General features: G+C 38.5%; 1 protein-coding gene and 1 long non-coding RNA gene across 2 annotated transcripts in view; one reads left to right on the top strand and one right to left on the bottom strand.

Annotated features, from left to right (window-relative positions):
• PAPPA2 (pappalysin 2) overlaps nt 1–14929 on the top strand; it is a 314606-nt gene that overhangs the window by 114380 nt on the left and 185297 nt on the right. The window contains exon 4 of the mRNA XM_049715361.1: nt 6427–6572. Coding sequence (XP_049571318.1) covers nt 6427–6572 — 146 coding nt within the window. The remainder of the gene's footprint in view (nt 1–6426; nt 6573–14929) is intronic.
• The window catches only part of LOC125965659 (uncharacterized), a 248133-nt gene that overhangs the window by 187626 nt on the left and 45578 nt on the right, over nt 1–14929 (bottom strand). The window lies entirely within an intron of this gene.

The following is a 14929-nucleotide window of genomic DNA, read 5'->3' as shown; positions in this document are numbered from 1 at the left end:
TTGGGAGCATTATTCTGCCTACCACAGAAGATATTATGACATTAGACTTCAAGTCCTTTAAATCTCCAGTTAGCTCTTTTATTTCAACCTCAAGTTCTTAAAACAGATAAAACTTTCTAGAGAATAATTTCATTTTACTTCTAGTAGTAATACTCTTTCCCACATGCATTAGCAAAAGTGAGTTTTTTGGGTGTAATAATTCCTGTCAGTTTCTCCATATTTGAATTTCAAGAAAAAAATGTGTTCCCAGTTGATTATGTCTGAGTGATGATGATATCTAGCCTCTTTGGGGACATTCAGAAGAGAAACAATAATCATCATGATGTCTTTTCTTCCTGGGGTCATTAGTAGGTGGTTGATTATAATGAGGGGAGTGAAGTGAAAAGGGGGAGTATTGAAGGAAGAATCCTGGCTTTTCTTCCTGTGTCATGGAGAGGGTGATAGAGGTGGCATCAATTCAGAGAGACAATGGAGGAGAAGTGGGTGTGGGGAAGAAGACTGTGAGTTCAGTCAGAGACAAACGGAATATCCTCCAGTCCACATACCCCCTGGGGGCGAATGATGTCATACTACCATTAATAATCAAATTACATGAGCTCAGTGTATAGCTATAAAATCTTATCCTCATACATTGTCCTCTTTCTCTAGTATTTTTGGGAGTCTTCGGAAGGGTGTGCCTTAAAAATTCATGCCCACTGGCTTCTGTGGTTCTACTGCTGTTTGCTGTTGAATACTGGCAATGGTATTTACCTTGTCTGCTGACACTCAGCATTTCCAGCTGATGCTCTGCCCTCACTGTTTCTCTAGGGAAAAGCTGGCCTTATTAGAGAACTGGCTTCTAATGCAACCCAAGGCTGTAAAACTCTCAAGTGTTAGAATGGTGCTGACATCCCTTAATTCTTTCCAGAAATGGAGAGAGTGTCCCTTCTCTTCAGTTGGTACTTCATTTTGTTATTAGGCCATAAAGCATGGCTTATGTATCCTGGGTTGTACCAATTTTCTTACAAAAAGAGTTCTTTTTGTTTCTTCCCAAGGAACTCGAAATCCAGTCTATAAAATTAGGTAATGGACAAAATACCATTGTGGTTCTTCCCTGTTCTTGCCTTTTTATCTTTCTGTGGACACTGTCACATACTGCCTCTGTGTTTAGCCAAAAATCAGACACTTCTTGCAAATATACCCATGGAAAAAATGTCCACAGATTCAGTAGTTGGACCACTATTTGAGATGCATTAAAACTCACTGTGTCCGAATTTTGTTTGTGCTCAGGTAGAACCACCCATAACATTGACATGTTGACTTCAAGATGTCTGTGGGTGATCTAGGTAGAGAGAGATATATATATCTACCTGAGAGTTTTCCAACTACTGATGGTGCTTCAAAGTTTGAGAGTGGAAAAGTTCCCAACGGTGAACAAGGAGAGTGACAAAAGAATGGACTACAAACAGGACCCCAGGGAATAACTTTTAAGGATTAGAAGGGGAAAGAGAAACCCACAAAGGAGACTGAGAATCAGTGGTCACAAAAGCAAGAAGAGAATCAGGAAAGAGCGTTGCAATAAAAGCAGAGAAGCAGAGAACTTTAAGAAGCAGGAAGTAACTAACAATATAAAAATGAGCCAAAGGATTCCAGTAAGAAGGTGAATGAATTTTTTCCATTTTTGTGGGGAGGGACAACTAGGAGGTTACTAACAACTTCAACAAAAGCATTTTTGATAAAGTGGTTCTCATGAAAGCCAGGTTACAGTGGGATTAGTGGATACATGAAAAAAAGGGAAACAAATGGGAGATGAAGAAATTATCCTTTCAAGAAGTTTGAATTGGAAAGGAAGAGGGTACTAGCTATGGTTTTCTCAGAAATCTCATCTTGTAGGACAAGAGGAAAGGGAATAAAAATAGGTAAGGAAGTAAATGTTTTGAGTGTGTGTGTGTGTGTGTGTGTGCGTGCGTGCATGTGTGTATGTATGGGGGGGAGTGATAGAGTTCATGATAAATGGCTTCAAGTTTATCATCAAAGAAGGAGGCATGATTATCTAAGAGTCAGAGGAGATTGAGGTTGCTGGGGGAGAAGGGGCAAGAAAAGGTAAAGAAGGGTAAAGATTTCAAATAATTCCTGAAGAGGAGATGACCATAATCAAATAAAAGTTTAGACAAGTAGAACTAAAGATCCATATGAGATCAGAAAATCCACCTGAGTAAAGATGACAATGAGAATGGTGTGCAAGGGTCATTGGCAATAAGGAAGTAAAACATAAGACTGTGTTTTCAGTGGATGTTTCACATACATGTTGAAATTTCCTCAGGTGACTCTAGGATCTAAGGTAAGGGGGAAGACTGTGAGTCAGACTGTGAAGCCCTTGATGTGTACGGAGCAACCAAGAGATGGGACAATGAAAGAAAGTAGAAAGTATGTGGTGACATAGTAGAGTGCCATGTGCCCAATAGCAGGAGGACTTTGACAGAGAATAAAAAACAGTTTTCTGGGCTTCCCTGGTGGTGCAGTGGTTGAGAGTCCGCCTGCCGATGCGGGGGACACGGGTTCGTGCCCCGGTCTGGGAAGATCCCACATGCCGCGGAGCGGCTGGGCCCAGGAGCCATGGCCGCTGAGCCTGTGCATCTGGAGCCTGTGCTCCACAACGGGAAAGGCCACAGCAGTGAGAGGCCCACGTACCGCAAAAAAAACAAAAAAAAAACTAAGTTTTCAGAGTGGCACTAGGCAGCTGGGAGAATGCTAGTTGGTACTCTGAGGACCTGTAAGCCCCATGGTGTGAGCACCGTCCAAGGACCGGGGGAGTAGGTCAAAGGGGATATTCACCCAGAGGAGGAAGCATAGTTGGCAAAGTGGATAGCAGACGGGGGTGGCAGAGGGAACCCTTCTGTGTATTTTGGGTCAAGAACCATGGTGTACAGTAATGACAAGAAGGTTTAGATTTGACCAAACCCGAATATCCCAGGTTTGGCACCGGTCATTTCTGTGATGGGAATTGGCTGAGGGTCCTTGGGGGCATCTGGTTTTGTTCTCATGGAGGCTGCCTTACCCCTGTGGAGTGCAGTCAGGATCTTCCTCTGGAGGGAGCTTGGTCTGACTGTGGGAAGCAGGGCCCTGGGTCCCAATCTCAGGGCATACATGCATGCGTCTTGTATGTCTTGTTTTTTAACATGCGAATTTTTGATGCTGACTCAACTTCCTTCAGACAGCTCAGGATCTTTTTCTTCTTTCTGGCCTGAATCATTTCTAACAGTCTATAAAGGAGTTATTCAACTGACTATTAAACTAGAGCACAAGAGGCATTATTTTTATATCCTTTCACTTTTACTTAGTCAGAAACTAAGCAAGAGTTGGGGCTTGCATGGACACTTAGATACTAGAGTGTGGCTAAGGGTCAGCGGTCAAGGGATCCCAACAGAAATCATCTGGGGGACAAAGGAATGTGGTGGGCTGGACACCAGGCAATGTTTAATCCCAAACCAGTAGGTCACAGTGATAAAACAGTGAGGCAGCTGCGCATTCTTCCAGGAGGCATGTCAGAAATAATAGACTCAAGCAATGGGCAGAACAACTTGATATGTCAGCCTCAAGGAAAGCTTGTTTTTGAGAAAATTTTTTATAAAGGTCAAGGTGCAGCTTCTCTTTGGTCTGTCTGAGTCCTCAGGGAGAAGTTCGTGGTGAGTATCTCAGTCTAGAGTGTGGAGAGGATGAGTAAAGGGAGATCCTGGCAGAAATTAAGTAGATCAATGCAGTTCACCTCTCTTCATACATAGTTCTGGTCAGTTCATGGTCCCATGCTTTTTATGAAAGTTATGTATATCGTTTCACCCTTCTTTGAACATTAAGTTCTTTTGGTTGGATGACAAGTTTATCTCTTAATAAATCATTTCTGAAGCAAGATATTAAGCTCTGAATTTTAGAATAATGGCCATTTTCTCCACCCTAGGTCTGAGCCAGGCTCTGGTTACATTAGTGGAGAAGCTAAGACGTTTATCTTAATTAGCTCTGATTAAATTCTGAAATGGCGTACATGTGTTATAATAGGCAAGGCAGTCTACATGCAAACTGGACACCCTGCTATCTACACTTTGCCCTTTTTTGGTTTATGGAATAATCTGGACAAAAATCTGTCTTCAACAAAATAAAACTTTCCTGTATCAATTCAATTAGTGACTGTTTCCAACTGTCTCTAGCTTTTAAAAATGTATTTTATCCCTTATACTTGCCAACTTCTATCTATATCTCTAAGGAGTGCAGGAATTAGAGTGGCTGTACCCAGTTTTCCACAAGTATGACATAAACACTCTCATCTGGAAGAGTAATTTATGGCTGGAGAGTGGAATGGGCAAGGAAGAAATGGGAGATGAGTAGAATCAGCTAATGAGTTGGTAGTGGAGGAAGAGGCCTCTTGGAGGGTGGCTCAAGGGAAGTTAGTGGAACTGCTGGGTTGAGGGAGGATAGAAGGATGATGGCCAAGACTGGTAAGTGGCAGACAGAGAAGCCAGGAACACACAGATAGCCCAAGTAAACCATGCCAGGAACAGGGGTATTTGGGGAAAGTGAGGGGGGAGGAAAGAGAGAAAACTGTCAAGTTACCAATTCCTAATTTTAATGGGAACTCTGGAATAGGAACAGAGGGTGTAAATTTTCTTTCTTGGTACCCTGAGCTGTACATAGGCTATCACTTATCCTCTCTGCCCTTATTTCTTTCTCTTATTTTCTGTTTGTTTCTTTTTTCCCTTTTCTTTCTTCTCTCTCTCTCCTCCCATCCACCCTCCCTCTTCTCCTTCTGTCTGACCAGTTAGACCACCTCCATGTTGAAGAGTTGATGTCATCATAACTCCAAACCATCAATTTATCAATACAGGAAATTGTAATTATTTTTAATAAAGGAGAAAAGGAAAGGGAATGTGACTAATGTCCAGGGAAAACCAGGCAACAGTTCAAAAAACACTCCAGGAAAGTATCAGAAGGAATATCCCTCTGATCACATCTGACACCACTTCATGAAATTTGGATGACTTATTGGGGATGAGAATTACTTTTCCAAGATATTATAAGTCAATAAGAAAGAATATTTTAAAATCCCCATTCTCTCAAGCATTTTTGGTTCTAAAGCAAAATCTTTTTGTGTTTCTTTACTTTTATTCCCCTTTTTGGTTCTGTGCCAAAGAACATAAACACAGTCTCCTTTGGGATCTCTATTTCTTGAGTACTCCTCGCCAGTATATCCTACATGTGGATTAAATAGATGGCATCAACAGTGTAGTTGGGAGGCAGAGTGAATGGAAGAAGAAGGGTCATGCTCTTCTAGCCTGAGCTTCTGGGTTGAGAGATTTCAGTGTCTGCAGCTTGTCTACCAGAATAGCAAGAAAAAAGCATGAATCTATAAAGGAAATTTCAACTGTGTTGAGAGAGCTGTCTGCACAGTTGAAGATGTGATAGGATCATTCCTATCTTTGGAGTGGCATTCCCATGGCCACTGTAGGAAGCATCCAGTGAATCCAAGGGGCCACTGGGTTCTGGTTTAGTTGTTCTTTCTTAAAATAGCTCTTCATTGAGTATGATGAGGCTCTGTTTGCCCATAGTAAAGTTTTAAGTTTCACTGATGCCAGGAAAATGAAGGTCTTTGACTATATATGAGCTTAAAGAAAGATCAAATGCTTGTTTCCCTTTTTTATGGGCCATGGGGCATGTGTTTTTAATAGACCTTTAAGTCTGTGAATAAGTTCAAACATAATATTACCTAGTGCTGTGAAGGCCACCAATAGAGATACTTGGTGAGTATCACAAGGTAGTTGGAGTAGGGGTAGAGAGTCTATGGATTAAGGTACTAGAAAGAGAAATATATATAAAATTAACATTCTTTGCAGTAGCTTATGATATCCTCTCCTACCTATAACTCATCTCTTTTTTTCCTGTTTTACTTTATATTTTCTGGCCACTATTTACCTTTAAAAATATGCCTGAAGCAAGCATATACTGAAATAGAGATTCAGTCGGTCTTCTTATCATAATAATGATCATGCAGTGTGATGGAAAGAACCAGGGACTGAGAGTTGAAAGGCCTTCTTCACCGTGGGCTGGGTCGGGGGTGGGGATAACTCTCAGGGCATAGAGTTAAGGGTATTATTGGATTTATCTTGAAGAAATAATCTGGGTGTAGAGTGGAGAATTGAGTATGATGTCAAATACTGATTATCCATATAAATATTGTGGTGCTAAAAAGGTAGGATATTATTTATCTTGGAATAAATATCCTAAATGTGTATTAGTGCATTTTTGAGAGCTTCATAACACCTGGTCTTGCCCTCTCTGCTCCTCTCCTCTAAAAAGCAATGCTGGTTGGGAGAGTCAGAGTCTGATTAGGTCTGGTTCTACTGTTCTCTATGGACTGATCCTTTGGTGTGACATTTCCTCCTCTTACGTGCTCTCCAGGGCATACATGAGTGTGAAGGAGCTGAAAGAGGCACTGCAGCTCAACAGCACTCACTTCCTCAACGTCTACTTTGCCAGCTCAGTGCGGGAAGACCTTGCAGGTGCTGCCACCTGGCCTTGGGACAAGGAAGCCATCAGTCACCTGGGTAAGTAAAGTGAAGACCAACTATAGTAGGAAAAATGAGGAGATTGGAAGGGAATCCATGAAAGTGCGTTTGGGGAAAAAACAGAGAGAAAAATAAATTTACTTAATGAATTAGCTGCTTTGGGCTGAGAATAGCTTTTGGGAGAATCTCTCAAAATGTTTCAGTGCAGACAGGTAAGATGTATTAGAGCAAACAGTGGCAAAAACTCAGAATGTCCTAGACCGAATCTATAATCTAGACGTTAATAAATTGCTGACATGGAATAAGATCCATTTTATGTCTTGGAGAGCCTCAAGGGGGAAACTAGCAAGAAGGTGGCTAGACTATGAAACCTGATTTTCAGTAAACACTGAGCCAGAAGATTGCTGGGCTTCTTGCATGGATTGGAATCCCGAGGAGATTCTGGGAAATTAAAACAGGTGGGGAACTTGTCTGCTTACCTAGGAAAAAGGTGACACCTTAATACTGAGTGGAACTACTGCATGCTTAAGAAAGATAATTCCTTTTATTACAATATCTTATCATTATTATAAAGGAAATATTACTGACCAATCAATAGAATCATTAAATCAGTTTATGTGGATGAAGAGTAATTATTCAATATAATTTGTATATACTTTCAAAGAGTCTTGTATAGGATTCTACCAAAACTTACTTTAAAACTGAATTACCATAATTGAGAGGAATTTTTCATGTTGGAAAGAGAATGCTTGAAAGAGACCAGAAACCATTTTATGAGTGATTTAAAAGAGATTATGCAAAATTAATCTTCTTAGTAGTCAAATACAAAGCAGAGAGAAATAAACTGAATAAACATCACATAATACTGTATATGTCAAACCCATGTATGATGGGTCATTGTGAAGTGGAGTCCAGAGTATTGAAATGATACTCAAATAAAATATGAGCAAGTGTCCAAACAATTGGGGAAGGAAAATGATGAGCAGTAGGTTAGCAATAGGTGAAAAACTGTTGTGGCTGTTCAAGAGGAAACCAGAACATAAAAATCCTTGTAGTGAATCAGGTCAACATCCAGAAGGGTTATATATCTCAAGCAAAGGAGGAGACAATGAAAAGTTAAACCTGTGGTGATCCAAACTGAATGCTTTGTTATTATGCTGGATTTCATTGGCTCTATAGTATCTGATACAGTTTTAAGGCTCTGCAGTCCTTTTATCACTAAATTTTGTATTTTCAGTTCTCAGTGTATTAGAAGTCAGAAATTTGTGAGATGAGTGGAGCTTTCCAGATGAAAGCTAATGTGAGTCATTCTAGTCTTCAAAGTAGCAACAAGTGGGCTAGAAGGTTATATTCCAATAATTCATTTAGCAGTGAGTTTGAGTATCTTGAATTATCCTCATGAAAAACAATACTAGCAGAGGAGCATGTAACACGGTAAGAAATTACCTCCAAATTGGTTCATACCTGATTCACCAAAGGTTACCTTTTCGGTATATATGACAGCTAGGTTTACCCAGCAATTGTTTCTATGAATCCTAGGTCTATCATTGAGTACTGAATCTACTTGTTCAAAAAACCTAAAAAAATGATCTTCCTGGCCATTATGGAGACAAATCTTGGCCTCTTGATAAGAATTATTGGACTGGGAACAGAGCCCTGAATATTTTTCTAACTTTGTTGGCACTAGGCCATTGACAAGATTCATTTAACTATAAAAGTGGATAAAATAACACCCCTCCAAAAATTAACTATTGGAAGACATCAGACATCAGCCAAGACAACGAGGTTTTGAGGCACCCAATCCCAGTGAGGAGAAAAATGCATTGAAGTGAGCTCTACATATAACTCAGATTTTTTTCTCCTTTAGGGAAATTGCCAAAATCTCAGTGAAAGTAATAGAGGCAGAGCAGAGAGAAGCAGCCTAAAGCTTGCTTCTCACTACTGAGGAGACAAAAATTAAAGGTCAGGCCTTCTAAGGCATCCAGACTTGAGGGACCAAGCTTCCAGAAAGATAGAAATCATGAAAAAAAATGAGCCTGATAGTCTGCTCATTATTTGAAGATTTTTCTAATTACTAAACTATGCATGCTCAGGGCCAGTGGCCATAAAACAAGTATAAAATAACTGCTAACGATTAAAAAGCTGAACAGTGATTTCAGGAATCTCATAGTGGAGGGGACAAAAAAATGAAGTTGAGGTCCTATCAAGGAGGGGCTTTGAGATACCCTATGTGTGAGGGAAAATATAAATAGCCTAGCTTACACAAAGCCTAAAATTCAGCCCGAAACACTCTTAAATCCCTGTTTGGAGGAAGGTCATCTGCCTATATTTAACTGCTTAACAAAAGAAAATTAAATATGCTCTGGAGGAAGACAATATCATCAAAAGCCTCTATGAGTTTTCATGCACAGTGGCCAGAAATCAGTAAAAAAAAAAAAAAAAAAAAAAAATTACCAGTTATGCCAGAGATAAGACCAAATGATGGTAAACTAAACTAAACAAAGAAACAAATAATCACTAAATAAATGCAGACCCACAGATTATCCATATATTGGAGTTACTGAATATTGGCTTAAGATAATTGTGATTAATATGCTCAAAAATAGATAAAAAGGCGAAGAGTGTCTTTAGAAAACTAGAATCTATATTAATGAATCAAATGGAAATTTTAGGGCAAAAATAGAGTAACTGAAATTAAGATATTAGTAGATTGGTTTATGAGCAGGAGAAAGGTTTAATGAACTAGAAAACTGTAGAAAACATACATATTGAAGCTCAGAGAGAAAAAGTGATGGAAAAATATAGAAAACAACTTGGGACATTTGAGATCTGATGAAAAATTCCTAACGTAAATTGGAGTTCTAGAAGAAGAGGAGAAGGATATTGGGGCAGAAATAATATCAGAGATAGCTGCTGAGAATTTTTCAGGGTGACAAAAAATATTAAACCACAGATTCAAAATGTTTTACAAACCCCAAGAAGGATAAATAGAAAGAAAATCACAACTAGATTCATTATAACAAAAGTGCTGAAAAACCTCAAAAGTAGCCAGAGAAAAAAGTTATGTTACTTTAAAAGGAGCAACAATAAGATTGACAGGCTGACCTTTCAACAGAAACTATGGAAGTCAGAAGACAATAGATTGATATATTTTTTAAAATGCTAAAAGAGAATTATTGCCAATTTATAATACTATGCTCAACAAAAATCTTTTAAAATGAAGAAAAATTAAACATATTTTCAGATAAAAACTTAGATAATTTAAAACCAGCAGTAAAATAAATACTGAAGAAGAAAGCTATCCAAACAGAAAGAAAATGACTCCAAAAGGAAACAGAGGCATGCAAAAAGAAATGAATCACACTAGAAAGGATAAAAATATTAAAAGTAATAACAATGTCCTTTTGGCTTAAAATATATGTAGAGTTAAAATATGATGACAATGGCACGAAAGACAAGAAGTAAATAAAATTATATAATTTAAGGGCCCTTCTACACCAGTATCTGGAAAAAATACTGATTTATTAATTTTAGATAGCTTATACACACCTTATATAAGAATTAACTCAAAATAGATCATAGACTTAAATATAAAAAGTAAAACTGTATAACTTTCAAAAGAAAACATAAGAGAAAATCTTCAGGGCAAGACTAGGTGAAGAGTGCTTATATATGACACCCAAAGCATAGTCCATAAAAATGAAAACTGATAAATTGGACTTAATCAAAATTAAAACTTTTTCTCTGAGAAACACTCTGTTAAGATGAACAAGGAGGGCTTCCCTGGTGGTGCAGTGGTTGAGAGTCTGCCTGCCGATGCAGGGGACACGGGTTCGTGCCCCAGTCTGGGAGGATCCCACATACCGCGGAGCAGCTGGGCCCGTGAGCCGTGGCCGCTGAGCCTGTGCGTCCGGAGCCTGTGCTCCGCAATGGGAGAGGCCACAGCAGTGAGAGGCCCGCGTACCGCAAAAAAAAAAAATAATAAAGATGAACAAGGAAATCGCAGTCTTAGAGAAAGTATTTGCAAACCACACATCTCGCAAAGGATTTATATCTAGAATATATTAACTTTCAAAACAATAGTAAAAGAAACGAATATTCCAGTTAGAAAATGGACAAAAACACAGACATTTTACCAAAGAGAGTATACAGATGGAAAATAAGCACATGAAAAGATATTCAGTATCATTAACCATTAGGGAAAAGCAAATTAAAACCACAATGAGGTATCACTATACTTATTAGTAGAGCTAAAAAAAAGTAGTAACAATACAAAATGCTGATGAGGATGCAGAGAAACTGGATATTGCATATATTGCTGATGGGAAAGTAAAATGGCACAGCCACTCTGGAGAACACTTTAGCAATTTCTTATAAAATTAAACATACACTTACCATATGACCCAGCAGTTGGACTGTTGGACATTTATCCCAGAGAAATGAAAACATGACTACTCGAAATCCAGCTTTATTTGTAATAGCTCCAAACTGGAAATGATAAAGTGTTCTTCGGTGCTAACTGCTTAAGCAAACTGTGATACATCTGCACAATAGAATATCACACAGCAATAAAAAGAAACAAAGTATTAATACATGGAACAACTTAGTTGGATGTCAAGGATGTTATATGGAGTGAAAAAAAAAATCTCACAAGTTGCACGCTTATGGTTTAGTGTAGTAGTCTCAAAATTTTATGTGGTATTCTCAAAATTTAAAAAAAAAACCCAACAGAGATAGAGAACAAATTAGTTGTTGCTAGGAGTTAGGAATGGGGTGAGGGGTGGTGGGGGGAGGGGTACGTGTGTGGAGTGACTTAAAGGATAATAGAGGAGAAATCTTAATGGTAGTTACACAAAGGTATACATACATGTGATAAAATTGCATAGAACTACACACAAACACACACTTGCACGTGCACACATACACACACATTCACAAGCTTGCATACAAAAACTGATGAAATCTAAATAAGGTCTGTGACCTCTTTGCATGAGCAGAACACTTCACATACAGCAGGTGCTCTTTGAATGCTCACTGATTGAAGGGATGACTGAATAAATGAGTGAAAGTATTAAATTTAAATAGTTTCAAGAAATATTCAAATTCTCTCATGAGTCACTGACTCATAATGAATTGCAAAAGAAGCTAGGGATATTTATATTTTATTCTTAAAACTTTTAGGAATAACTAGTTCCCCTACAACATGTTTCTTAATGTGCATTTAAGAAGTAGAAGACTAGCTGAAAATCTGACTCAATATGAAACTTCTCATGTTATTATTTATTTTTTCTTGTTCAGTCATAACTGTGATTGAACAAAGGAATCATATTGACCTAAATCGGGTGTAGAGTAGTACAGACAGCTGGCATAACATGATAGAGGAAGACATTTAGGATTTTCTAAACAGAGTCTTTTCGAGACTCAAGATAAGATTATCTGTGTCAACATTCAAGACCCTGTATTTTGAGGGTCAGCTGAGTGACCTGGCAGATAAGTACGCTATTTTTAAGGCTGAATCCAGTTTCTGACTACGAATGGCTTAAGTCACTATGAGGAAAGACCAAGGTAATCTGTGGTCCATCAACACCATTTCTGGCCTTTAGCATGATTTTGTACTTTTAATGTTGTGGTAATGCAGGGCAGAATTTTTTATAAGTAAAGTAAATGGATAAATGAGATCCCCTTGAGCTCAGTTGTTTGAATATCTTTAACCTTAGTATACAGCACTTAAACTGAAAACATATCTTCAAAGGCAGAAGACTTAAATTAGTGGTAAACCAGACCTTTTATAAACCATTAATATCATAATTATTTATTCATTCATTCAAAGAAAAACTGTTGAATCTATTTCATGGCGATATCAGAGAGAGAATAATTAAAAGAAGTCCACCGTAAAGGTTTGCACAGCACACCTGGGATACAGACATGCAAATACACACTTATAATACTACCCGATGCTGCCACACAGGAGGTCAAGTAGGAACATGATGAGAAAGTGCTTGATTGTGCTGAACACATCAGGGAAGAAGAGAAGAGTTCCCAGAGGAGCTGAGGCTTGAGGGGAGAGTTGAAAGATGAGCAGGAGTTTGCTTGGCAGACAATGAGAGGGCATTCCATAGTGAAAGAAATGGTAAATGCCAAGGTTTAGACTGTTAAAAACCTAGCTTGCTTAGAAGTGGAATGTCCTTGGAATGGCTAGAGCAGAGCTCCTCAAACTTATTCTTGCTCTCTTGTACCTCCTAAAAGACTTTTGAAAAACTCTGTACCACTTCATCGATTTAAAAAGTAACACCTAAAAATTTAACCATAAGTTTAAATTATAGCAAAGAATATAATTTCTGGCATATTATTTTAAATTATTGACATTTAAAAATACATTTTAAATCTACTCTTCTAAATGTATCTTTGGTAACATAATAATTTGATAATCATTCATTAAAAAAACTCATGGCCATGCACTTTTTTAACATTGAGAAATTATTCATTGCTCCTTTTTTCTCTTTGAATTTGTTTCCATTTCATTGCTCCTATAGAACTTTATACTAATGTAACATATAAATATACTTTTTTCAAAGTCTTTAGTTAGTCACCTATTTCTCTGCTAAAAACATTTTGAATAAAAACATAAACATTTTGTGATATTTTTAATTAAAGTTTTTATTTTGAGATCATTAAATATTCACATATAGTTGTAAGAAATAGTACAAAGAGATTCCACATATCCTTTACCCATTTTCCTCTGGTGGTAGTACCTTGCAAATCTGTAATACAATATCACAAGCAGTATATTAACATTGATATTGATCATAAGTTATAACATGTTAAAAATTTGTTCTCAATTGAGTTAGCTTTTGAAATGATTCCTTGTCCAAAATTGATCAAAACAGTATTTTAAAATGTTGATTAATGACTAGTAAACAAAGTGGAAAATACATATTTAATGAGCCAAGAGTGGCTTTTCTCTCCCAGATTAGTTCTTGTGTCGGTGGATGAAGAGTAATTATTGCTATAATAAGACGGGATTTAGCGTCATTTATATTGCTTTTTTTTTCTTTTATAGCTCTAAGTACTGAGAAACTTTGTTCACATAAATAAGTAGATGGGGGAGAAAAGAGTTCTGTTTGACTGAGGGGATGATGGTGCCAAGGTAGAAAATATAGAAAAAGCAGGAGCAAAGGGGGAGGCAGTTTGGCTTTGGAGGTGTTGAATTTGGGATCTCTACAAATTTGACCATGAAAGGCACTTCCACAAAAGCAGAAGGAGGAGCAGGATTCAGGCGTGTACCAGACAACAAAGGAGAGAGGGGTTTGAGAAAGTCCCTTGTGGCCCACAAATATGACTGCTTCAGAGTGATGAAGTACGTACAAGAGCTTCTTGGCCAGGTTAGAGAGGACAGTCGGTCACTCTCTGGCACAGAAGTTAGGCACTTCAGAGTGTTCTGAGCCAACCATCTTCCTTAATTGTTCTAGGGAATGTCTGTACTGCCAAGGAACATTCAGAGATCCTGATCAGATCATAAGCAACATGCCTCAATACATGGGACCCAAGAACCTTGTGGGAGGGAACTTGAACCTGGCTCACAATGGGGCTTTAGACACATGGGATCTTCCAAGGAGTCCAGATAATGTGACCCTCGGAGGAAAAAAATGTCTTCGAGTGATAGAGTGGGCTATGGCTTCCGAAAGATAGGAAGAAATGTATCTTGAGCAAGTCACCTCATATATAAAATGGGAATAACAAGCATGAGGAAGACTACCTGGCACATAGTAGGGCTTCAATAAATATTAGCTCCATTAGTAGTAGTAGCAGCAGCAGCAATAGAAGTTCCAAATACCATGGCTGCTGTTGCTGGTTGGGCCCTTACCTTCCCACCTACTTCATCTCCATCCTAGAGATTTTCAGTGCCCTAGAAAGATGTTGGCTTTCTAGGGGAAAAAAAAAAAAATGTGTTTTTAGGTGTCCAATTGCCTGCAATGGTAAAGCAGCTTATAAGAAACAAAGGGAGGCTCCTTATAAGTCACAGAAGGAAAGAATAAGTGATTGTTGGCAGTCTGGGGGAGACGGGTAGTGCCTGACGAGGGTCTGTGGGTGTCATGGGGCCAGATGGACTGGAGAACAGCTACCACAGGGGTGATGCAGATGTGGCAAGCATCTGGCAGAAAGCAAAGCAATAGCTGCATGAGGGTGTAAGGGGAAGACAAAAGCAGCAGACATGAGCTCTGAGGGGAGCTATCCTTCCCTCACCTAGAACTTTTATAGGGAATCCCCTCACCCGAACAAAGCTTGACTTCCTCCTAACCAAACAGTTGACATTGAGATTAGGGTGTTACATCAATTGTGACACATTTGTGCACAATGCGGGTGAGAAATAGACATTGATTTGGCAAGTGGGAAGT

The sequence above is a fragment of the Orcinus orca genome, chromosome 1 (assembly GCF_937001465.1).
Source record: "Orcinus orca chromosome 1, mOrcOrc1.1, whole genome shotgun sequence".
In the NCBI taxonomy this organism is placed as follows: Eukaryota; Metazoa; Chordata; class Mammalia; order Artiodactyla; family Delphinidae; genus Orcinus; species Orcinus orca.
The sequence above is the reverse complement of the archived record's forward strand: the minus strand, read 5'-3'. Positions and strand labels throughout refer to the sequence as shown.